This window comes from Stegodyphus dumicola, chromosome 9, assembly GCF_044657685.1.
Source record: "Stegodyphus dumicola isolate Sdum_Otavi_A_Nest chromosome 9, ASM4465768v1".
Lineage (NCBI taxonomy): Eukaryota > Metazoa > Arthropoda > Arachnida > Araneae > Eresidae > Stegodyphus > Stegodyphus dumicola.
This window is the reverse complement of record NC_140776.1, coordinates 112,577,792-112,604,801: the sequence shown is the minus strand read 5'-3', so window position 1 is coordinate 112,604,801 and position 27,010 is coordinate 112,577,792. Positions and strand designations below refer to the sequence as shown.

Genomic DNA, 27,010 nt, shown 5'->3' with positions numbered 1-27,010 from the left:
TCATAAATACAAGTATTAATGATGCTATCGTGCAATATACAAATATTTATCTCAAATGTAACAGGATTGCAGATGATCTCCAAAACATCTCAAAGAGAAGCATGTATGATACTAATAGAGCACAAATGTTGGCCTTTTTAGGAATTTTATTCTTATTAGGGTGCGAAAAAAATGTCAAATCTCAATTTGGAGGAAGCAGGGGCAAAAGATGGTACTGGAATTGAAATTTTGCAAGGGGTCATGGGCCTCAAGCAATTCAGAAACCTGTGTGCTGCTATTAGATTTCATGATAAAGGCACAAAGGTATGTGCGAAGAAAAACTGATAAGCTTTGCTGCAATTAGAGAATTTTTTGAATCTGAATGAAGTGATGATTTCATACTTTCATTGGACTTTAGTTGAGGTTGAGGGTCCATTTCATCTTCATTCCAAGTAAACCCAAATGATAAATAACTTTCATTACATTTCCTATGAGCAGTTTTTATTTTCTTTTCAATATTCTTAGTGCTAGTAAATTGTCCTGGATCCATCAGTTGTGAATCATCACTTTTCTGTTTAGTCAAACCTAACCATTTTTCCATTTTGAAAGTCTAGGTTTTTTTATTATTTTTTCACAAATATTTAAATGCAGAATATGAAGTCTTCAAACGACAATATTCTCAAATCGCAGGGAACAGTAATGCTGTTATCACAAACGATATTTGTTGCTGGAACAAAGCGTTTGGAGGAACAATTCTGGGAAGTAAGCTTCCACGAAATCGGGTTACCATCTTCACTTGGTAAACAGGTATGGAAGCCAAACAAGAATCAGTTATCGCTCAGATTGGCAAAAGTGACGTTTCCTTTCATGTGACGAATGCTTTTCCGTGTTGTATTTTGTGTCGCTCACACTCTTTTCGTTTTAAACTTTATTGTTAGTTATGGAAAATAATAGAATGATAGTGGCTATTAAGTAAATCACTTTTATCTCGATTCTAAAAGCTAAAGAGAAAAAACGTGCAAAGAGAAGTCCTATTCTTTGTAATGATCTTTGTGATGATCTGTTGTATATATTTAATGTTATTATTGTAAATAGTTATTTTTGTATCCTTATATTTATTTAATAATTTTTATGTGCATGATATAATGCCATTTACTGATATTTGTTTTGTGATGAGTCAAAAATTTTTATTTTACCCCCAAAATGTTAAATATTTTATAAAGGCTACTCGCTCAATTTTTTTTGTTTAAAAATGCAAAGGTTATGTATAAGTGGATGAATTTTAATGACTAGTCTAATGTACGAAATGCACTTCAATTATTTTTCAACTGTGTATTCTTTATCCATGTTTATGTGCAAAGAACTGATGACTACAGTTGCTGCCATTTATGTAACCATTATACGAGGGTTGGAACTTTAATAGTGGCAACTATTCATATACAAGGAATACAAAAGTGATTCATGTCACCATGTTTTACAGTCCTTCAATATAGTCGCCAGCATTGTGTACAACCCGTTTTCAACGATGTGGAAGTCGCAGAATACCTGTAGCAACACCTGTTTTGTTGATAGTTTGAATGGACCGGTCTACTGCCGCAAGAATCTCAGGAACAGTTTGGAAGCGAGTGCCACGAAGTGGTTCCTTCATCTTAAGAATTAAGTCATAGCCACAAGGGCTTAGATCTGAGGAGTATGGTGGATGGTAAAGCACTTCCCAGCCCCATCGCTTGAACAAATCAGTCACAGCTTGCGCTGCATGCGGCCGAGCATTGTCATGCAAAATGAGAGGAGCATTCTGCAGAAAGTATCGCTGTTTTTTTCTCAAAGCTGGTCGAAGATTGTGCTCCAGAAATGAGCAGTAATACTGTGCAGTGGCAGTCTGCTGTGGGGGAAAAAGTATGCATTAGGATAACACCATCACAGTCATACACAAGAATCACCATAACTTTCACATTGCTGGGGTTCTGGCGAAATTTCGAACGTCGTGGTGACCCGTGAAGACGCCATTCGTTTGATTGGCGTTTCAGTTCTGGCTGGTATGATCGGGCCCAAATCTCATCCAGCGTAATGATACGGCATAAAAAAGCATCTCCTTCGCACTCATAGCGCTGCAGGTGGGTTCGGGCAGCATCGTACCGTAGCCATTTCTGCATTTCCATCAATTGATGTGGAACCCATCGTGAAACAATTTTTCTCATGGACAGGCGTTCCTTCAGAATGTGCAGCACAGCCGTATGCGCTAATCCTGTTTGTCCGGCCAGCTGACGAATCGTTTGGCGGCGATCACTGTCTGTTAGTGCGGCAACAGCTTGCACGTCTGCATCGCTGACACTTGGACGACCTGGCCGCAGCATGTCTGCCACGTTTTGGCGTCCTTCATTGAATGCTTTCACCCATCTTGCTACAGTTCTGTAAGGCAATGCAGATTCCCCGCAAGCCTCTTGAAGCCTTTGATGACACTGTCGTGCTGTACGACCTCTGGCACATTCAATTTTTATCCAACATCGTTGTTCTTGTTTTGAAAGCATCCTGACAACACTTACTTTAGACCACGAGCTAATACAAGGATCCGTTCTTCGCGTCACTCCGCATGCACATGACGTTGGCAGGACGAGTCTTTTTGCTGAGAGGTAAGGTAGGTATGTAGTTCACATGTGGTATACGCGATATTCTTTGGTATTGTTGCGTAGCGTATTTTCAGCTGTGTTGCCACTATTAAAGTTCCAACCCTCGTATAAATTAGAAGTAACTTCAAATAAACTTTTTGGCAATGTTCATTTTTGCATTCATACATATATACACACATCTAATAAGTCATATATTTACCTACACATAGCAAGAGAGATGTGATGGTTTAGAAGTTGATGTATGTTTATTAATATTAATGTAATGAATAAGATTTTTATTAATGAATGTATATACACTGCTCGACATTGAAAATGCAACACCAAGAAGGAGTGGTCAGAAAGTGATGAAATTTGGAAAAAAGACAGAGACAGCAAGCAGCAATAAGTGATCTTTATTTCAAAATGATAGTCAGAATACAGTGCGAGAACGGCGTCAGCTCAGTAGGATGTAGGACCACCGCAGACGGCAATGTACGAAGAAACACGTCTAGGCATAGAGTCAATAAAAGTGCGGATGGTGTCCTGGAGGATGGCTCTCCATTCCCTTTCAACCATTTGCCACAGTTCGTCTTCTGAATGAGGCAGGGGCAGAGTCTGCAAACGGCGTCCAATCACATCCCACATATGTTCGATTGGTGACAGGTCAGGAGAGTACAGTGGCCAGAGAAGCATCTGTATACCTTGCAGAGCATGTTGGCAGATGCGAGCACTGTGTGGCCGTGCGTTATCCTGCTGAAAAATTGCATTAGGCAGCCCCTGAAGGTAGGGGATTGCCACCGGTAGCAGTACATTATCCAAGTATCGTTGGACCATCATAGTGACCTGGAATCATAGGCAATAGTGCCGCAAACCATTATGCCACGTTGTCGTGTGGTGGGGCGTTCCACAGTTACTGCCGGATTAGATGTTTCTATATCAATGCCATGCCACACACATATGTGGCAACTGTCACTGGATAAACAGGCGTGACTCATCTGAGAACATGGCGTTTCGCCATTCTGTCATCCACATCGCTCCAGTCCGGCACCATTTTAAACGTTGGTGTCTATGCTGTGGGGTCAATGGCAGTCTCCTTAACGGATGCCGTGAGTGCAGGCCATGTTCAACCAATCGACAGCAAATGGTTCTGTTTGGCACGGGAACATCCAGGGTATCTTCCACGTGCTGCAGAATCGCGGTACAAGTGACTTGCAGGACAGCCACAGCTTGTCGGCGGATGCGTCGATCCATGCGTGCTGAAGTCACTCTGGCTGCACCTGCATCCTTCCTTCTTCCCACATTTCCTTGTTTCAACCATGTTTGCCATAGCCGATGCACCGTGCTCGCATCCGTGTGGGTATCAGCTGCGATTTGACGTAGGGACCAACCCGCCCTTCTCGGTCCGATCATCATGCCTCTCGTAAAATCGTCTATCTGCTGGAAGTGCCTTCGTTGACGGCGGCCTGGCATTCTCTCCTATTACACGTATCCTCCGGGACAAAAACCATCTTTCTTCGATAATTCGTCTGACAGACAAAAAGACACGAATAATGCTCATTCTGCACGTTGCTTCCCTTATATCTTACTTCATGTGCGTCGGAGAGCTGCACATTTCACATCATTCGCATAACTCAGTGACGTGCGTCTACTCTAAAATTTGTATAAATTTCTGACCACTTGTTCTTTTTGTTGCATTTTCAATGTCGAGCAGTGTACAAATGTTTTTCATCATTCATAATAATAAATTCATAAATTTCAATTTAAAAGATTTTTTTAATTTAAAGATATTTTAAATTTAAAGATTATGCAATTTCAATTTTAAAGTAATTAGCAAAAACTAAAGTTGTGCATATACAAAATATTTTTAAAAACTATTCATTTTAATAAAAAAAATTCTATTATATAACAATAACATTCTTTTCACACGATCAGCCCGAAATATGACAAATTTGACGGCGAATAATCTGTAAACAAATCATCAGAAATAGCATGTTATAAAATATTGTCTACTCTGAAATTTCGACGATTATAAATTTACTGAATATATAAACATTTAAAAATTATGTAGGCAGTTAAACTATAACAAAACAGCAATATATATACGGCTTTTTCTGTATTTCTTCAATTAAATCAGCATCTATTTCCACCGTCCATGATTTCACGAGAGCCATCGGCATATTGAAAATTACCCGTGATCCTTCAGAAGCAGAACTTTTGTCTGATTGGTTGAACGTACGCGGAACACGTCTCCAGACGGAACATTTACGGGAAGGTTTCAGAATGTTGCTCATAGCCAGGACATGTGCACCTAGCTAGATGAAACATTTCTCGGAAGCCTCTCGTATAAACCAGTGCGACTAGAATCTCGTTTCTCGGAAATGTCGTGCGTGTCGATAGAAGTGATAAGGATTTAAGGAATACAAAGCAACAAGAAGACAATATACCTGCTGTTAGAGGCAGCAAAGCAAGGTAAAAATTTATTCTAATTGAAAATAAAGCAATTTGAGCCTGGAAATCGTGGTGACATGAAGTGTAGACATACTAATAAATCAATCAACTTTAAAAGAATTAACGAGTATTATTTATTTTATATTTTATTAACTTATTTTCTTTTTATAGAATCTTACATTTATTTCCTATTAAATGCAATATCCATTTTATTACTCCTTTTAAAATTATCATTGGTAACAAATTTTGTTTTATCTGTGGCTAAAAGAATATTTGTGAAAACAAAAACTGATTGTTTTCCTTACGTCTACGAGTTGCTATTGGCCTTTAACATAACTCAGATTGCATAAATTTACAAGTGTTAGAGAAAAAATTTAAACAGGATGTTGGGGTAATTCATTTTTTAATTTAATAGTTAAAAGTACTTTGTTTCTTTGTGTACCACCAGTTGAGAATCCCTGCTGTATTGGAGGCCAAGACATGACGGAGGAATATTCCTCGAACCTCTCCCTGATGATTCGACCCTTATGACATGCATTATCCTGTTGGTAAACAGCATCCTTTGTCAGAAATACTGTTGCCATGAATTGGTGAACCTGGTCTGCAATGATGTTCATATAGAGCAGAAACATCAGGGATTGTTCTATAGGGATTATGGGTTCTAATGTGTTTCTTGAAAACATTGCCGACACCATAGCCCCCCCCCCCACCGGCCAACTCTCTCTCCAACTATGCATCTGTGAGCCAGGGTTTCATTTGGAAATCAGCATATTAGTACATGCCTGTCGATGTGATGGACCAGAAAAGGGATTTGTCAGACCGGTGTAACTTTCTTCCATTCTTTTCTAAAGTCTAATTCAGATGTTTTTTGGTTCATTGCAGATGCAGTTGGCGATGATGTGTTGTCAGTGTGGGGACGTGCCTTGGCCTTCAGTTGCGTAGGCACATACATACCCAGCATTGTATGCTGCATAGTGTATTGAGAAACACTGTCTGGCTCACCACTGTTGTAGCGTTTTGGTCATGGTGAACAATATATAGCAATCTCCGCTGTCATCTGGAATCAATTCGCTGTCAATGAAACACTGGCTGGCGATTTGTTGTTTCACCATCCATACACCACTTTCGATATGTGCTCAGAACTGCACGTGAGCAGCCCACTAAACACACCATATATTCCCAATCGCCGAACCATAACGATTTGACCTTTATTGAAGTCTGATAAATCAACTGCTTTTCCTATTATGTCACCAGTTGTTTGGAAAGACAATGCGTAGGCACTTTATAACATCAGCCGCGCATGCGCAGTGGTTTTGTTCCTGGACAAGCCCATTGTTACAGATAGAGGGTGGTCATAATGTAATGGCTCTTAGGTGTATATACCAATTTATCATATAAAATGTTATGTTGATCTCAATACCGAATTGAATACAATATTAGTGAATGATTCCATCATAATGAAGAGCATAATTTTTCAAGATAAAAGTTATACAAGGTTATTAGTGAATGAATGAATACAAGGTAATTAATAATTGATTCTGTCATAATCATGAAGAGCATAGTTTTTAAACATTAGAATTTTATATATTTTACGTAACTTACCAACCAATATATTCTCTCCCTCCCTTGAAAATGCATTTACTATATGTAATAATAAAAGCCTCTTTCATTTGAAGTCACATATATTGTGACTTCAAATGAAAGAGGCTTTTATTATTTTTTAATGCTATCATTCATTTGTATATTTGGAACATAGAAAATACATTACATATTGTGATGAACAATTTAATTAACATGATCAAAACATTCTAGAACTAAATTTTTAAACTTGAGTCAGCAAGTAAGTTCAAATATATTTTAAAAACTGCGTAAGTTATCAGACAGCTTCGTTTCAATTTTAGTAAACCATTTAAAATGTAGAGAATAAGGTTTGTCGTCGGTTTTTAGTAACTCTTTAGTATCAGTTTTGAGGGCAATTTGCTACAGGTCCATTTTCTTCAGAAGCAGAATTCCCTGAAAACATCCCTGCCAAATTAAAGTTGCTTCTTTTTTAAAATTGGCATGTTCTTTTTCAATGAGAAAGCCCACTAAGTGTCAAGATTAGAGGTACGGCCTCGGTCAAGTAATTTCCCAAAACGTCAAATATTTCCTAAATGAACTTTTGTCTAAAATAGATTATGAACTGTTCATAATTTTTTTTTCCCTTTTTTGATATTTGTAAAACCTTTGAACATTTTCATAAAGTGTTTTGAGTATGGAATTTTCTAGCACAGTTATAAAAAATCATGTCGTAACAAATATGAAATCTTGGTTTAATAAATAAAAATTTTATTTGACTTGGGCACAAAAAAAATAATAAATCAAAAACTTTAGAGACATTTAAAATTGAAATGTTGAAAAAGACTACATAGCTCTTTAGTATCATTAGTCTTACCTATTAGGCGGCACTTTTGCTGTAGGAGTATTTCCGAAACGGAGGCAGAGTGGCAAAGGAAAAGCCAAGTGACCAAGATACTGGCTCAGGCACAGAATGTGCAGTTAGTTCTGTCGTATCAATTTATACCTTGGCGCACATTCAATCGATGCCTTTGAGTTTTATTATATTTATTAGAAGTATGAAATGTGGATTTCTTTGTACTGGAAAAAAAATCTTTTTTTTTTTTTTTTTTTTTTTTTTTTGACAGAGCTTTTTAAAAATTTGGATAAGTACAATGAAAGTTGTTTTCATTAGATCATATGAATTTATATGTATAAATCTTTTGTTTTTCAGCAACAGCAGCATGTTGTGCTTGGAAACACCACTCATTTCCCAGTCAGCAACAGTTTAATGATTGGAGATTATGCAACACCGGGGAATATTGTCATGCCTGGCCAGATTGACTTGGTGAATGCTTTCAAGCACTCCTAGAACTGTACAACCTCTACAGTATTAAGAAACTGTAATAGGGTCTTGTGGACTGAAGATCCGTGATGGCAATTATTTTTCTTCCATTCTGTTTTTGAGTTCTTTATACCAAAATGACTATGCTAGATTGGTGTAATTCAGAAACAGTTTGTAACCATATATCAACAATTTTTATCTTGTTTTAAAAATATTATTTGAATTAATGACCATCTTTTAGCAATTTAAAATTGATATATTTTTTAACGTTTCTTGTATTTCTTTCTTTTAATGTTAATAATGAAAATTTCATGAAATTTTCATTGCAAATTGATGCCAGTTCGGTTTGTTCATAAATATAGACTAGCATTTCTGATGTTCTAAAAATAGAAATGGAATTTTTAAAAAAGCTCTATGTCACATTTGCAGCATACTCACGATCAATATTTAGGCTTCTTAAATATACTACTAAATGACTGATAATGGATGACATGTATATATCCAGTGTTTAGTATGCAGTGTGTGTAATCAGAATATTTTATCATTTGGCAGTTGAGAGATGTTTATTGGTATTCTAACACTTACTTTTATATTATTTATTTCCGATTCATGTTACCTCTGGATACATGCCATGAATCGGCATGTGCTGAGTGTTGTTGTTAATTTATTTCATGTAAAGTTTTGTAATATGCTTTCTGCCTTTTGAATGATTAAAAAATCACTTGCAGATAATTTATTATTTGATGCTGTTATTATTAAGATATCTGATGTTCTTGTAGACCCTATTACATATTAGAACACATGAATTCTTTTATGGTCACTAAAAATTGAAAAGCAAAATGATGAAATTTAGAATAATGTGCACCAGTGGTTTTCAAACTGTTTCTTAGACTGCAGAACTTTTATTTTATATGGATCTCAATATTCAAAGTATTTTACTCTAAGAATATGTAGTAGACTGCAAAATATTTATTTAACCCGTTAATGCCCAAATTATTTTTTAATGAGAATTTGAAAAATATTTTTAAATTACATTTCATATATCATAAAGTAATTATGAAGTTTTATTCAATTACCTTAATTAGCAGTTCAGATAATAAGTGATCTATAAATAGATCGCTGGGCACTTCTGGTAATTAAAAAAAAAAACAAGTAATTGCCCTCTGATCTTATGTTTAAAAAATTACGAATTTAGTTAAAAAATATGATTTTTTTGCCATATTAAAACCAACTAAAAAGATTAAAAAGAAAAAAAATCTTATTTTACTGATCTAAACTTCCTTAGTTATATTTTTATTGAGTAAAATTGCAATATTTTAGTGTGATATAGCAAAAACACTTCGTACAAAGTGTTACAGTGCATTTTGTACAAAACATAATAGGACTTCCCTTACATTTTTGAAATTGGTGTCTTCTTTGATTTCGTCTTTTACCTATAACATTGTCTTTGCTATCTAAACATATAGAGTCTATCACTTTGGTCTTGATGACATCACCAAATGTCTTCCAAACTTTTTTCCCACCACTCTTGTTCCATGCGGTTCATTCAAAGTTTCAGGAGTATTGTCAAAATTTTCCGCACCGCAGTATAAGACAAAATTATGTATAACAGTAGCCCTTTACTCCACACATGGTGTATGATTTGTTGGAAAACAGTAAGGTTTGCCTTTAAGAAATTGTTGAAAAAGTGATGACTATAATATCTAATCATAATTTCATCAATGGACAGAAACTTATCGAAAATTCCAAATTTTTTAAAACTGTGATTTATATGCATGATTAATTTTCTTGAATGCCCGGTTTGAATTGTTGCATAATTATTGATGGTAAAATGGATCACAGATTTAATTTCTAAATATTTATTTAGAGACATTGCATTTTTTACTATTGGTACCATGAGATCTTACGTAATGACCAGTAATCACATCCATTATGTAAAGCATGGTAGCCAGAGAAAATAAACTTTAAACAATAAAACTCTTCAACTCATCAATTGTAACTGAAAACTCTGGCTTCTTTTTCCACACTTTCACATATCTTTCCGTTTCTTATTCATTTATTATATATTTGTAAAATTCTTCAAATATTTCAAGCGGATTCATATTTTCCAAAATACTCTCAAGATTTTCATCAGACAAATTACCTTCTTTGTTAAAAAGCATAATTAGGTTTTTTTTGGGGGGGGGGATAATTTTGAACTAACTTTTTTATTTTTCATTACTGGCGCTAGATATATATGCCATGTTAGGTCCAAAATCATTTATGCTTTTTATTGATGGAGTGATCATTTCACCATCATCAAAGCACTCTTTGACAGTTAACTCGTCCACCTGAGGTGGTAAAGCAATTATATCTGACTTACTCCTTAGAAAACATATATTCTAATGTTTCTTCGTGAGCGTGATGCACTTTACAAAACATTTTGAAAAAAAATATTAGTTACCAGTAACACCCAGCAATCTATAGATCAGCATGTTTAAGCTAAAAATTTAATTATAAGAACAGTTATTTTTCTAATCTAAATAACGCAGAATAATTAAAGAGGTATTGAAAATGTAGAACATGTAAGAAAAGTATAACTTAATTTTAATGTTTTTTCCTGTTGGATACAAAATCGAAAGCTGTGCTATGAACAGTATACAGAAAAAATAATCATTGTTCTTATATTGAAATACTACAGAATTGAATTAATCATGTGTTTTTTACATTTTGTATTTATGTTGAAATATTGAAAAGAACTGAAAAGTATCTTAGTCACTCAATTTTTTAAATTAAAGATGTTGCTTGCACAGAAAATTTTGCATGTGTTAATAATGAGCTATGAATGACTGGCTCAATTTCTTACAAAATCCATTTCTTTTATATTGAAAATACTTTTCTCATTGTAAATTTCTGCCATTGCAAGTTTTGGGAAGACGGAGAGGGGCAGATACTTTTATAATTATATTTATATTTTATCTGAATTCACTGAAATCTTTCAATGTGCCAAATGATGGAAAGTCAAAGTGAAAAATTCGTGAGTAAAATTGCCTTGATTCCTTATTCAAATATGAGAGCAACTTTAGTATTTCTTCAAGACTGCTCTATTTCAAGAGATTGTGGAGGATCTTGTAGATGTAGTCAGTATGCAAATATAATATCAATCATATCATCATTCCTTTTGGTGGTATACAAATGATATCATGGAAAATAGGTTTTCCTGAAAGTATATAATGAAAACTTTCATTTTTTAAAGATTTTATTAAGTCTTTAAACTTGATCTTTGACCTTTCATCTAACTTTTCTGTCCCTAGATGATTACAGAAACTGAGTTTGAAAACCACTGATCCTAATTGTGAGATTGCGATGTTAGCTTTTAGATTTATTATTGTAATGTGGTTTAATTCATGCAAGAATCTAAATTTTGTTTGTTATGGTTTTTAGAGTGCTCGTGTTTGGTCTGTGAGAGAACTCGAATGATTCATCAGTACTTATATGTAATAGCAAAAATATTCTTCAAAATTCCATGTGTGTTATATAAATGGAAGTGCCAGTAAATAAATAATAAAAAAAAAACCTTATGCACAAATCCACAATTTATTTTTTCTTAATACAAGGTCAAGCCTTGATTTTATTGTCTCGTTGTATGAGACGTTTCATATTGTCCAGTTTGATTGTGTGTAAGGGTTCTATGAAACTGACCACTTGCCTGTTGCATAATTCTTTTTTAATGGATCAACTTGTAATAAAGGAAATGCTCAGTGCTAAGGAGAAAAAAATCAGTACAGATTGTTCTTCCAGCAACATGACTTCAGTTTTGGAAAACCCTAATAAAAAAATGTAAAATGATTTGTTTTTTTTTTATTGTAGTGTCTTTATCTTGCAGCTTCATCATAGTTACATTAGCATTTTGATTATCATTCTGCACAGTTTTAACCTATGGATAAGAGTTTAGGCATTTTATATAATGTCTCATTACTTATTGTTAACACATGGAATAAAATATGCTACCACCATTCGTGCAATTCAGCAAAGTGAACATTTAATATATTAAAATCCAAAGAAAAAACAAACCTCTTTACAGTAAAAGGAATTCCTGTCTTTATTTTGCAGCCAGAAGTTGGATGTGGATACCATTTAAGCTCTCCATTCAATCAAATACAGCTTCAGCATATGCTTTGTTACTAGCACCACAAAAAGTATGAATTATGTTATTAGTAATGTTGTTGATATAGCATAAGTCTACTGTAATGTATGATGAATCTCTTCTGTAGCTGACAAAGTTCATCCTTAGTTTCATCTTTGCTTTCAGCATCTCATGCTATTTCTACTTTTCTGCAACAGCAGTTTGGGTATCATCAGTAAAGCAGGACTCATGAAGTCAATGGAATCAAACACTGTATGCATGACTGAAAGAATAGATATTTTTTATATAGTTTCAAAATTATAATTTTCTAACCAATCCAAGGTCAATTTAAGTACATCATTATGATCTCACACTAATCCTAGTTTGGATGTATATTGATCTGGATCCGGGTTTCCTGTATATTGCCATCCTCGCAAATTAAATTTTTGATAGGCCATTATATGATGAACTTCATCAATAATACATCGGATTTTGCATTTCTTACCAGATTATCCATCCCAAAGCCTCGTAAAAGTATGTTAATAATTGTATTTGGAATTTCCCACATATTTTTGTGGATGATAGCCAAGCATAGCTTCTAAAGAGCTACTTTTTATGCCAAATATGACTCTTTTGTGACATACGATCTTCAACTTATTCTTTTTGTTATGATGCCACCACAAGAAACACAGATAATTTTGATCTTCAGGTCTCAAACTAATTTGCAGAAAAGGCTTTTCAGTATCAGTAATAATGCTATAATCATGTTCTCTAAACCTCAAAATGAAGACTAAAAAAATTAATTCTATCGAATTAGGTTCAGGGTGATTTAAAAGGGAGAGTTAATCTGTTTGTCCAATGCATCAAAAACTGGACATACTTGAGTTGCCCCTGTTGCTAACAAATCTATGCGATAATGTTCATGAGACACAAACATTGTCCGAAATTTCGTCAATGGTTCCTAGGGAAAGCCATTCCTTAAAAACCCATACACTGTAGCCAAATTCTCTGACTGAAGATTTTTCGTTTTATTCTACAAATGTTTTAAAGCTATATATACAGGGGTTGGACAAAAATATAGAAACACCTTTAAAAAAACATGTTTCTTTGCTTAATATGGTGTAGCAAACCCGTTGGCATCCAAAACAGCTTGCAGTCTTCTTGGAATGGATAAATACAGTTCCTGTATGTTTGCCAAGGGAATATTATACCATTCTTCCTGCAAAACGGTAGCAAGTTCAGATAACGATGTTGGCGGTGGATAACGAGAACACACTTTCCGTTCCAATGTAGACCACAAAGGTTCGATAATATTCATGTCTGGTGACTGTGGTGGCCAGGGGAGATGGGACGACTCATCCTCGTGCTCAGAAAACCAGTCCTGGACAATGTGAGCTGTGTGAACAGGGGCTTTGTCGTCTTGGAAGACACCATCATCATCGGATAACAAAGTTTGTACCATGGGATGAACTTGATCGGCCAAAATGTTCACATAAGTCTTGGCAATCATGTGCCCTGACACAGTTATCATGGGGCTAGCAGAGAACCACGATACAGCTGCCCAAACCATAACAAAACCCCCGCCATGTTTCACTTTTGGCAACAAGCTGTCTGTATTATAGGCTTGAGATGGCGTTCTCCAGACGTAAACTCCGCCAGAAGTGAGAAACAATGTGAAAGAAGACTCGTCAGACCATATTACTCGCTTCCACTGCTCTATAGTCCAGGCTTTATGACTTAAACACCACCTTTTCCTGTTACGGGCATTAGCATCACTGATGAGTGGCTTCTCAATTGCAGCACGGCCAGCAATTCCCTGTTTATGAAGCTATCTTCTAATTGTTTTGGTACTCACAGGGTTCGGTAACACAACATTCATTTCAGCAGTAACTTTTGCAGCTGTGGTCTTCTTATTTTTCGTCACAATTGCCCTTAATGATCGCCTGTCACGATCACTCAGGACACACTTTCGTCCGCGCTGTGATTTAGCAGATGATGTTTTTCCGCTTTTCAAATATGCGGAATAAATCTTCGATACAGTACCTCTTGAAACACTAAACACCTCGGCTACCTTGCTTACGGAAGCACCTATCATATGTGCTCCAACAATTTGCCCACGTTCGAAGTCTGTTAACTCTGACATAATGCAATGACAACGTCACATAACAGTAATCCGACAACAAGTGAACTGTTTAGCACATTTACAAAGTTGTACAGGTGGCGTCAGTAGTCAAAAACACCAGCGCCACCTACCTATTTCATTAAAATCAAGCTTTCTTTTCAAACATGCATTTCACAAGGTGTTTCCATATTTTTGTCCATCCACTGTATCTTGGTTGGTTGGAGAGCAACCTTATAATGCCCTTTTTCATATGGTTCTTTCAAAGAACAGTTTGATCCAGATTTTGGCTTTTGCCTTTTGTTTGGCTTTTGCTTCTGTGGGCTCAGTAATGCCAAGCACCACTGAACTAAAGACTGGAGATAGTAACTTTGTTCAGAAACATTAATATAGTAACTGCTACAGTATCTTCCTTAACAGTGAGTAAACTTGTTTTCCCTATCAATATCACTTCCAAATATGCTTCTGTAGCAACTAGTCTGCAAGATAAAATTAGTCTTTTCCTGGTAAAGAGCCTCCTTGCCATGTCAAGGCCAATTAGAACATCAATTGGCTGCCTGCTATCGGTGTCGCTGATCGCAGTGTTCATAAATATATATCTAAGGTTCATTTCTTGCTGGTAGAAGAGATCATATATGTCATCTTGGACAAGAACATTGAAATTGCAGAAAAATTTACTATCTAAACGACCTAGCTCAATTTTATATACATTATATAGTTTTTTTGCCAGTTGTAGCTCCTGCAAAGAGTGAATGAGATTATTTTGCTGATGCAAAGGTTTGAAACCTAAAACTGCAGTTTCCTTTCTGATATATGATTTTTGGAACCAGAGTCAAATAATGCCTAAGGAAGAAATTTCTCAATCAAAATTATCTTTAAAGTCTGCAACAAAACTTGAATTACAAAAACTAGCCAGACTGATTGACTTATCTTTTCCATCTGTTTTATGCACTTTATTGGAAATAGATTTTACTATTGCATTTTATTATTAGGCAGCTCAGGACACATTACACCGTAAGCCTTCTTACAAACAGCACATCTCGCAAAATTTCAACATATGTCCGAGCAATAACCTTCTTTAAAGCATTTAAACATTAAGAAACATCCTTTTTCCTTAAAAATCTTTTGTTTACTTACTAACTTCATTTTATACACTTTGAAACAGTTCGAACAATCATGTTTACCATTACAAAAATACAGCTTTTGAATGAATGATACAGCATGAATTTGTGCTCAACAAGCTAGTAGCCGTATGAAATTGTTCATGAGTTTTCTTACAGTTTTTCCTTTTTATTAAATTCTCATGTCCAAATCCAGCTATGGCTAAATTTTTCTCCTCTTCAGACCCAACTTTAGATTTTAAGAATTTTAGTGAACTACAGAGTTGGTCTTGAGGATCGATGCCGTGGTCAATATTTGGGCTTCTTTGCCAAGCTCTAAGAAAATCTTCAGGCATGCATGATTCAACTAAGAGAAAAACTGAAGCAACACTTTAGTTTGTGGTAGCATCTGAGTCACAAAGTTATTATAAAGTATACATAAATCCTGAGAATAATTATATGAAGAGGCATTTTTCAAAACTAGCTCTGACAGCTCTCTAACATATACCCCTACTAATAAATAATCCTAATGAAAATGAGATTATAAGCTCTTCACATATTTGGGGTAATTTTCTCCTGTTGGAGGGAAACTTTCAACAACTTTTCTAGCCTGAGAACATTATAATGAAGACTGAAACTGAGTCAATAATACATGGATTGTATGTATTTTTTCGAACTGTTTCCAAAATTCCAACCATTCCTTAACATCTCTGTAAATTTACACAATTCAAATTTTGACAGTTTGAATTTTCTACAACTCAAATTGCCAATAGTATCAGCATGATTATTCTCTAAGTGAAAGGAAGTAATATATCCTTATTTTTGCCATTCACTAATAATTTGCTTAACTCTCTTCTTGAAAATATTCAACAATTTAAAACTCTTTTTCAAATTCGTTTTCTGTTAGTGCAGATAAAGTGTTTTATGTTCAAAATATACTATCAGAATAAAAACATTCAATTACACAAATCTCAGTTTTTTCTAATTTATTGTAGAAACAGAATGTTGGACCGTATGACCTTCAAAAAACATTCCATCTTTAAATGCAAAACTTAACTAGGCTTACCCTCACAATTTTTTGGGTTTCATTATTCACACTTTCCAGCAAAGGGTACCATAAAAAAATTATGTTAACACAGAAAATAAAATATGCTACCAATCCTTGGGATTTGGGAAAGAGAAAATTTAATGTATTTAATCTTTTAAAAAAAAAAAAAAAAAACTTTTTTACAGTAAAAGAAATTCTTATCTTTCTTTTTACAACATAAACAAAAGTAAATATTAAACACGTTGCTACTCGTAAACTCGAAGAAAAACTGCTAGAAAAAGAAAATTATTAAAATATGAATTTAATTTAACTTTAGATGTGACAATTAGAGTGCACCAATAAGACCTAGCAGTACTTTTACAATGTGACTACAAGAAAATGAACTTTCAATTTAGAGGGAAAAAAAATTCTAAAAAATTATATTAATTTGCTTCATAAATTAGATTTTCTGCCAGGTAAAAGCATAGAGTTCCATATGCCTTTGTGTGAAGTGAAACCCCATTGACAATTCATTCTATATTCTTGTATTCAATCTAATAATATTAGGATGAGATGTTTGAGGTTTGTTTCAATCATTTTAATCACCATAGTAAAATCACTGTTTTATTTAAATACATTTACAAAATAACTGTACAAATTTCACCTTCCATAAGGATGCATACTTCCTGCAGACTTGATGTTAGTTTTAATAGCACTAGGAACTTTTCCACCAGATGCTACAAAAGTAATTTTAGAAATTGTGTCAAATTGAAGGAATATGAGAAATATATAAAAAGCAATCTATATATCTGATAAATTATATTAGCAAAATATTAGTTTCAAAACATTAAAATTACACATCACTAGTTACAATCTAACTACTACATATACTTGTAATTGCAAAAGTTTTATGGCACAAAAGTACAAACTCGTAATACAAATACATAGTTTTTATTCTATTAGATATATAGAGTGTTCTGTGTGTTTCCCCTTTATTTTATTGTTTTCACTTTAATTTGCATATTTACCCCGATATTCTCAGTCCGATGCAGGAGGTATGTACACTACACTTTGGAAAATAGACATATACTTCTAGTTCTAAAAATGCTTATATTAAAATATATGTTCTAAAAATGCTAAAACAAAATTATAAAACAAACAATACATACTAGTACAAGAAAAAATCTGAAAGCTTTCACATTTTATATTACACCTAATAAGCATTTTTCTTTTCACTTACACACACACACACAAGTTTCGAAAGTACTTGGGCTAAAAATCTTTAAAAACAGCATATGTTTAGAAATTTCGATAGACATTCTCGCACGTCGGAAAATAAATACAAAAAACATAACACTGCACGCTTCCCAAGGACTGCATGTCCTGAGCAGTACAATCCCTAGACAGGAGCCAAACTTACAACTAAGACATAAATACAACAATAAACATTACAATAACAAAAAACATAAAAAATAATTACAATAAGTAACTTAAAACAAATCAAGAAACAAAAAAGGACTCTTATACTATATACAATTATTTACACTACATAGTAATGAGCTAACCCGTCGTAATGGACAACTTTAGGCTCAGAGTTCAATGACTTACAGATCCGAACCCTGACGTCGTTCAGCCTGTTTAGGACTGTGCATGGACCATCTCAACGTGACTGTAGTTTTGGATAGAATCCTTTCCATCGAGTCGAATTCCACAACCCCACCTTGTCTCCCTTTTTTGAATCGATGTTCAGTAGCTCTCGTGTCGTATCGGATCTCCACCTTCTCCATCGCCAAGTGACTCGCTCTCATGCAAAGTTGAGCATCACTTCAAACAGGGCCTGGAGATCTTAAATCCATTCTTCAGGTGATGAAGGTGCATCTGGAGAGCGGCCAAACAAGAGATCACATGAAAGACAAAGGTCACGACCGAAGAGCATCTGAGATGGGGAATAGCCGATAGTCTCATGGATAGCACTGCAGTAAGCCAGTAAAAACAGTGGTAACTTCTTGTCCCAGTCCTGTTGGTTTTTGGAAACCACCAATAAGAGGTTATTAAGGATTTTTCGATTGAACCTCTCTACCATGCTCTCCGACTCGGGATATATGTGTGCCATTTGGGTTTTGTCAATGCCAAGAAACTTGCAGACTTCTTTGATTACAGCTGAGGCAAAATTCTTTCCCTGATCGGAATGTAACTGAAGAGGCACTCCGAACCTGGAAATCCATTGCTGTATCATCACTTCTGCTATTGTAAGAGCCTCTTGATCAGGAATAGGATACATTTCAGAAGTAATCAATGACAACGAGGATGTATTTGTTGCCATCAGCAGTTCATGGCAGAAGTCCTAAGATGTCAAAGGCAATATGTTCAAAAGGTGTACCTACGTTGCAGCTTGCCTCTGCTGCGTTTCCTTGGTCCTTTCTGACCTGCACAGGCTTCGCATGATCAACAGCACTTTTGCATATCATCCTTTGCATTATTCCAGTAGAAGCGCTCACAAACTCTCTGCAAGGTCTTCATTATTCCGAAGTGATTTCCTGTATCTCTACCTGCCAATATCCACTCTTTAGATCAAGCATTGAAAACCACTTCCTTCTAGAAAGCATGTCCAGAATATCGTCAATTCTAGGAAGAAGGTAGCTGTCTTTCTTAGTAACCTCGTTCAACCAGTTATAGTCAACGTAAAATCTTGTTCAACTGTATTCCTGATGAGGACGATGGGAGATGCCCATGGACTTGCTGAAGCCTCAATGACTTCGCTTTCTTGCATGTCCTTTAAAAGTGTTTGTACCTCTTCCTGTTTAGCAATCAGTAGATATCTTCGATGTTGTTTGACTGGTGGACGATTACCGGTATAGATTCTATGTTGCATCAAACTGGTTTGACCCACATCAGAAGACGAGCAGGAGAAAACATCTTGGAAGATCTTGAATGGCACGTCTGGCAGCATTCCTATCTTCATCATTTAATTGCACAGTCTGCAATAACTCTGATGTAATGCTCTTGAAGACATGGATTCTGAAGTGTTAATATCTCATTTAACGCTGGTCATGGGAGTACATGCTGCAACCACTTCATCTTTCTTAATAACGCTTGCCTTTTCAGTTACGTTGGCAACTCTCACCGGAATAATGGTTTGCGATAGGTCAACTAGTGCTGAGGCTACAAGTACTCCTTTTGGGCTATTACAGTTCATGAGATATTCTATGATGCTGTAGTGGAAATTTCTATTTTTGGCTATGGATCCAGGTTAAAAACTCTGTTCTTGCAGGTATTGTGATTTCGTCTTGAGCTATGACTGGATGGACAGATTTAACGTCTTCACAATTAACTGTGAATACAGTTATGTCATCAGAATCGGAATGCAGTTCGTTATTTTTAAAGTCCAAAGAAAAATTGTATTTTCTTAGAAGGTTCAATCCAAGTATTCAAGGATCTGTAATCTCTGTCACATATACCGTGTGATGGTAGGTGGCACTTCCAAACTTGATGTTAACGTTTACTTTTCCATCGATGTTGATCTTCTCGCCCTACACAGTCTGGAGGGTAACACAAGGTGGCGTCCACATGAGTTCAAGAGTTTGCTTTTCAATTGTTGAGCCACATCTTTCTCATTGATGGTAACATTGACTCCTGTATTGATGGTTATATTACAAGGAACTCCATTGATGTGTCTGTCCCATGATGAAAAGTTTATTACTGCCGCCACTCATTGCAGAAATCTGAAGTGCTTTAAATTGGGGCTTTTCATCAGGCAACCTCCGCCCCACAAGATGGCCACAAATTATTTTCCTTCTTTCTTGATAGGCTGGGTCTTAACATCTGTGCCCTGGGGTGTTCTGTAGTTTCTTCGTATTTGCCCCTCAGCACCGCAGCTGCAGGCACTTTATGGTCAGTTTCTTGTCACCAATATTGAATCTCAAGGCATTGAGTTGTCTAGTTAAATCGTCTAGACGAGCAATGATTTGATCCACTGGCTCCTCGATTTCAGCAGCTCTGATTTGGGTGGCAGTCTTTAAGAGTTCCTTGCTGCACTGCCTCGAATTTCATGGCATATACTAGAGCACTTTTTAAATCCTTCACATCTGCCATTCTCAGAGCCTTCTGTATTTCTGAATCCCAAATGCCATCGGCGAAGTACTGCAGGGACAGTATTTTCCTTGTTTCTCTCGGGCACAACGTAAAGGTGAGGTGAGACAGCCTTTCAATATCCGTGGTGAGCTCTTGGAGTGTTTCGGTGGGCTTTTGTTGATGGGATTTTTAATTGAAGCCTACTGTAGTCTTTCAAACATTTCGCCCCAAAGCACAACTTTAATGCACCGGATAGAGCTTTCATACTTGACAACCTATGACACTCAAAAATCAGGAGATTTTTTACAATGTTAAAAAGACTTTTTAAATGATAAAAATAGAGTTTTTAATAATGAATTAACTTTAAATAGTTACTAAGTCTTAAATGCAAGCAACACAAAAAAATACCTTAGACATAAAAAACATTTTTATTACTTGCATCGTTTAAAAAAAAAAAAGACACTTTAATCAGTTTTCGTACAAATGTTATGAACAGTGGCAGATTTTGCTTTCGTTAAGAAAGAAACTTCATAATTTTGTTCATAGCAATTGCCATGTAGGCCTGCTTTCGCTAATAAAATTTTTTCTAATGTGTTATCGCTAATATTAGATCTAAATTTAGTCCTCGTTTTCGCAACAACACTGAAAATCCTCTCGCACTCCGCATTACTATGGGGAACTGTCAAGATGGCCAACATAATTCTAGACAGTTCACTATATTTTAAAATTCCATCAGCACCTTTCAGTTTCCCAATTAAACTCCACTGGGTGTCAGTCCTAACTGATTTTATAACTTCATCCAAGTTTTCTAATTGTAAACTGCAAAATTGCGACTGCAGTATATCAGTAGCAACATCAATATCATCATCATCATGACTAAATGAAGTAACACAGAAAATCTGTTCAAAAAGTACCTTATATCAGAAAAAGATGCATTTGCTAGAGCAGAAACATCACAAACTTTAGCATGCAAAATCACTTCATCGTTGACTGGAAATTTATGTAGTATGTAATCACATACTCAACAGAAGTAACTTCTAACATGAAGATGAAACTTATTTTTGTCTTCTTTTGACTCCTTTCCACTACTTTTGTAGTTGCAGCTCCTATTACCAAATCTTCATCTTTCTTTTGATTTTCTATTTCACCATAAATCACATCATATATAGAATTACAAGACAAAACACAGACTGGTTTTACAAACTTTGATAAAATGTCTTTAAACAGATCATAAATCATTGATTGCAAAACATGAATTAATGGAATTCTGCTTTCTAGAATTGTGTTAAGAACATCAAATGATGGCAAAATGAATTCTAAAAAAAAAGCAAAAAGCTTTGTTAAGGTCCGAAGAAAAAAACAAATATTCGTTCTTCACAAGATAAACTTACAGCAATCGGAAAATGTTTCGTGTGTTGAGCAATTTTTTTATTTTGAGAGAAATTTGTATGAGCTTTACGCTTATATTTTGGAATATTTTTTCTTAGAACTGCCAGTTGAATTGCTGAATGGTGCAGAAATTACTTCATTTTTCTCAAACCTATATTTAACAATGGAAGTAGTAACTACATCTCCATTTACTTTAGGTATTTTATAACTTTCAATAGAGCATTTTATCTTAACTCTCGAAGCATTTACTTCTTTAAAAAATGCACGAAGTGGATTCCATTGATCAAGGATTCTAGATAAGCATTTCTTTAAAGACAGCCAGCGTGTACACACGTTTCAAAATTTTTCTCATTTCAGTATTATGCAGCTGTTGGAACTGTTTCAATTTTTCCTTTCTTTTAGAACTCCTTTCAAGATAATAATAAATATCAACAATGTGTTCATCCACATTTACTGGTAAAGAAACTGCCCCTTTTTCAGCTGCTAAATTTAAGAGGTGACAGGTGCACCTCATAATTTGCAAATCTGAATTTGCCTTTCTTAAGATGCCTGCAACACCAGTCTTCAAGCCTACCATTACTGGTGCATTATCGGCACCAAGTGCTAAGCAATTATCCAGAGAGACTGCATTTTCTTTTAGAGTTTTAATAATTAGCTGTGCTATATTAAAGCCTTCTAAAGTCAAATGTTCTTCTAAAGTGGGGACAGAAAGTAAACTGCACTCAATTTCGGAAGACTCTGGATTAAAAAAAGAAACAACAATTGGATACAGTTTTGAATCGGGATTATTGCTTCCATCCGTAGAGAGGCAGAACGGAGCTGTTTTAATGCAATCAATAACTGAAGATTTATTTTCAAACCCATTTCTTTAACAATTACACCTGTTTCGGTCCTTGCACTTGAGTATTTCTTAGCGATTTCACTATCGGGAAACATTTTTTTAAATAAAGCTGCAGCGTAATCCGATGCATTCAGTGGCAGGTTGAGCTCCAGTAAAAATGCAGAGAACAGACATTCTGCATTAATCACTTTTTGGTCTTTTGTCTCCAAAGAAAAATATAATTTGTCTTTTTTTTTTTTTTTTTTTTTTTTTTTTTTTTTTTTCAAAACCACTAACATTGTCCTTGTGTTCTTGTGTACGCACATGTTTGAGAACATCCGCCCTTCCACCATGCGAAATCGAAAAATCGCAATGACAGACGGTACACATTGCAAATTTATTACATTTCCTTGAGGAAATAATGGAAGGAAAGTCAACTGTGTATGATTTTTGAAACATGCACGAGTATATCACCTTTCTCGCAGACATAACAAAAGATGAACATTTCTAAAACTATTTCCCGAAGGCACGTGTACTCACACAACTCAGGACAAGATGAACGAAAGAACATCCAAATAACGGCCTTGAGCTTGCTTTGTGCTCATTGGCTAATATATGCCAGATGACACGCAGTGGAGCTCAATGCCCATTGGAGAACTGGAGAACGACATTTCTGGATACATATGCTGTCACTCACAAAGCAGAAATTCTCATCTGATTCGCAAGGTTTTGTTTTAGATATAATCTAGAAAATTCAGTTGCTTTCAAACGTCCAAAATCACTTTTTTTTTTTTTTTTTTTTTTTTTTGTTCATATAACAAAGTATTAAGCCAAGTTCCATAAAAATCGTGAGAAATATTAAGAATAAGAAAAAGACGGGAGAAATATATTGTAAATCAGGTTGGTGGGAGAGTGGTCGAAAATTTGGAGAGTTGGCAACTCTGCTTCGAAATCTATCCTTTGGTTTTCTGATAGAGTCTGAAGGATATTTGCTGTGTCTGCTCTCAGAGAAGCGGTGAGATGACAGGCCTTAGCTTGGGAATCCCATCTGTTCACTTCTGCCACTACTGTAAATTGCGTTTTATATACTTGTCAAGAGGTCTTCCAATCATACAAGGGTTGGACAAAAATATGGAAACACCTTTAAAAAAAACATGTTTCTTTGCTTAATATGGTGTAGGGAAACCCGTTGGCATCCAAAACAGCTTGCAGTCTTCTCGGAATGGATAAATACAGTTTCTGTATGTTTGCCAAGGGAATATTATACATTCTTCCTGCAAAATGGTGGCAAGTTCAGATAACGATGTTGGCGGTGGATAACGAGAACACACTTTCCGTTCCAATGTGGACCACAAAGGTTCGATAATATTCATGTCTGGTGACTGTGGTGGCCAGGGGAGATGGGACGACTCATCCTCGTGCTCAGAAAACCAGTCCTGGACAATGTGAGCTGTGTGAACAGGGGCTTTGTCGTCTTGGAAGACACCATCATCATCGGATAACAAAGTTTGTACCATGGGATGAACTTGATCGGCCAAAATGTTCACATAAGTCTTGGCAATCATGTGCCCTGACACAGTTATCATGGGGCTAGCAGAGAACCACGATACAGCTGCCCAAACCATAACAAAACCCCCGCCATGTTTCACTTTTGGCAACAAGCTGTCTGTATTATAGGCTTGAGATGGCGTTCTCCAGACGTAAACTCCGCCAGAAGTGAGAAACAATGTGAAAGAAGACTCGTCAGACCATATTACTCGCTTCCACTGCTCTATAGTCCAGGCTTTATGACTTAAACACCACCTTTTCCTGTTACGGACATTAGCATCACTGATGAGTGGCTTCTCAATTGCAGCACGGCCAGCAATTCCCTGTTTATGAAGCTATCTTCTAATTGTTTTGGTACTCACAGGGTTCGGTAACACAACATTCATTTCAGCAGTAACTTTTGCAGCTGTGGTCTTCTTATTTTTCGTCACAATTGCCCTTAATGATCGCCTGTCACGATCACTCAGGACACACTTTCGTCCGCGCTGTGATTTAGCAGATGATGTTTTTCCGCTTTTCAAATATGCGGAATAAATCTTCGATACAGTACCTCTTGAAACACTAAACACCTCGGCTACCTTGCTTACGGAAGCACCTATCATATGTGCTCCAACAATTTGCCCACGTTCGAAGTCTGTTAACTCTGACATAATGCAATGACAACGTCACATAACAGTAATCCGACAACAAGTGAACTGTTTAGCACATTTACAAAGTTGTACAGGTGGCGTCAGTAGTCAAAAACACCAGCGCCACCTACCTATTTCATTAAAATCAAGCTTTCTTTTCAAACATGCATTTCACAAGGTGTTTCCATATTTTTGTCCATCCACTGTATATGGATAACTTCAGGGAGGGACGAACAGGCATGGGTAAAAATTTAAAACCATCAGAATTGCTTCCTGCCGCCATTATGAATTTCTTTAAGGTATCAACTTCTTTGATGATGGCAGCAGAAATCCTGTCTTCAATTTGTTGTTCTATGGCAGAAACTCTCTTTTCCATTTGTTCTTTTACAGAAGAAACTTTTTCTTCAAATGTGTCCAACTATATTTTCAACCACATCAATTCTGCCTCCTATAGCCTCAGATTTGTTTTCTATTACACAGGTAGTGTCTCTTTTCATTTTCTCTTGACTTGCCTCAATCTTTTTTTGAACAGCCTCCATTTCTACTTTATCAGATACTTGACCCACTTCATCTCCTCTTTAACGGATGTTTGACCAGTTTTCATCTCTTCTTGGCCTGCTGGCACTTCTCCTTAATAGCTGTCATCTCTTCTTTAACAGAATCTTTCATCTCTTCTTTAAATGCAGCTAAGGCTGCCATGAATTGCCTTAACTGTTCTTCCATCGCTGTTGTAATTGGCATCCAATATCCCACTTCTGACACCAGAAAGTATTGCGTGCATACTGGTTCGTAATAAATTGAATCTAAAGTGAATAAAATTTATTCTTATCCCAAGAATAAATACAAAATGATTAAATTTCCTCAGAGATATTCATGCAATAACGCAATTTTTCACAGTAGTTATATTTTAAACTACTAAAACATTCAATAAAACTCAATTCAAAACAGAGAAAGTTAATCCGATCTCACTGAGAATTCGCTACAATCAGTAACAAAAACTTAGTAAACAACTGAATTGAGATGTTTTATTCTGACTTTTATAAGGTTTTAATCTGTCACGAGAAGCTTCTTGTAATTTCCCCGAGTTTTCGGGAAAGCAAAAGAATACAGTTATGAAATATCTATTTATTAAATGCGTGTGCTCTTGTATTTTAACATTTCTGACGTAGCTTTCTCTTCAAATAAGTCTCGTGCTGCATTGCACGGGGATATAATATAATTTTAATTAATTTTACTAAGAAATATCTAAATAAATACAAAAACCATAGCAATATATATAAATCATCATAAAATTGTTAATAATTGCTTTTGTGAGAAGTATGAGATTTTTGTAAAAGGCATTAAATCAGAGTTAAAAAAAATTGAGGCATTAAATGAGTTTAAAAAAATTTCTAGTACTCTTTTAAAATTGTCTTTTGAAGATTTCTAAGTCCTCATCTAAGAGTTTTACTGTTACACAACAAAGTGAACCCAGTCGGTATAGTGATTCCTACAGGAAGCTTAATTAGTAGTGTGTGGCATACTGAAAATTCTGGCAAACTGAAAATTCTCTTGAAAAGTTTAGTGGGAGAACACTGGCTTCATCTCTGGGAAGAAATCATAAAGTAACACTTATTGGCCTATACATGTAAAACTGATGAAGTTCTATTGTGGCTCCTACTCCTCCCTGTTTGGAATTGAATGAAAATTACATTGAAAATAAGAGATAAATTGCTGATTACCTAAATTAGTGCAAAAATAAATAGATGAATTAACCTCATGTCATTTTTTGCATTTAAAAGAGTATTTGCATGTTTAAGTAATTCATTTCAGAAATAGATTTGGTAAGGTTATTTCAAGATGGCACTCCAGAGCTATCTGCCTAAAGGGAATGATGATGTCTTGGAGGGCATTCTCAACTGGCTTGTGTAATAACTTGGCCACTAAGAAGTCCAAGAATGACCTACCAGCCTATCAACTTATTTGGATTTACTGTTGAAATCTAAATCTACATATAAATTTTCAGAAAATTAGTAAACTATACATGAAAATTTTCAAAATGATAGCCAGATATATCAAACAGCAAAATAAAAAATATTTAAATAATTGGAGACAGTTAATATCCGGTTTTAACGAAAGTTTCCCACCACCGCAATAATCATCTGCGCAAAGAGTTTGCATTGGCATGTTTAATCACATTTTGTCAAACGACTTTTGGCATTTGAAAGACAGAGACTTGTTTTAGAACACTGCATTGTGAAATTTGTAAAAAAATATCACTATCATTAAGTGCAAGGTACATGAAGTGG

The 27,010-nt window shown here is 35.4% G+C and overlaps 2 protein-coding genes across 4 annotated transcripts in view; one reads left to right on the top strand and one right to left on the bottom strand.

Moving 5' to 3' along the window:
* Art4 (arginine methyltransferase 4) overlaps nucleotides 1-11,742 on the top strand; it is a 142,097-nt gene extending 130,355 nt beyond the window's left edge. The window contains exon 14 of one of the 2 annotated variants that reach the window (XM_035351749.2): nucleotides 7,804-11,742. In XM_035351749.2, the coding sequence (XP_035207640.1) occupies nucleotides 7,804-7,941 (138 nt within the window). In that variant the 3' untranslated portion in view covers nucleotides 7,942-11,742. The remainder of the gene's footprint in view (nucleotides 1-7,803) is intronic. The other variant, XM_035351750.2, reaches the window with a different exon arrangement.
* A 5,133-nt stretch (nucleotides 11,743-16,875) lies between these two features.
* Nucleotides 16,876-27,010, bottom strand: part of MED8 (mediator complex subunit 8) — a 46,178-nt gene continuing 36,043 nt past the window's right edge. For both annotated transcript variants that reach the window (XM_035351751.2, XM_035351753.2), the window contains exon 7: nucleotides 16,876-17,002. In XM_035351751.2, the coding sequence (XP_035207642.1) occupies nucleotides 16,926-17,002 (77 nt within the window). In that variant the 3' untranslated portion in view covers nucleotides 16,876-16,925. The remainder of the gene's footprint in view (nucleotides 17,003-27,010) is intronic.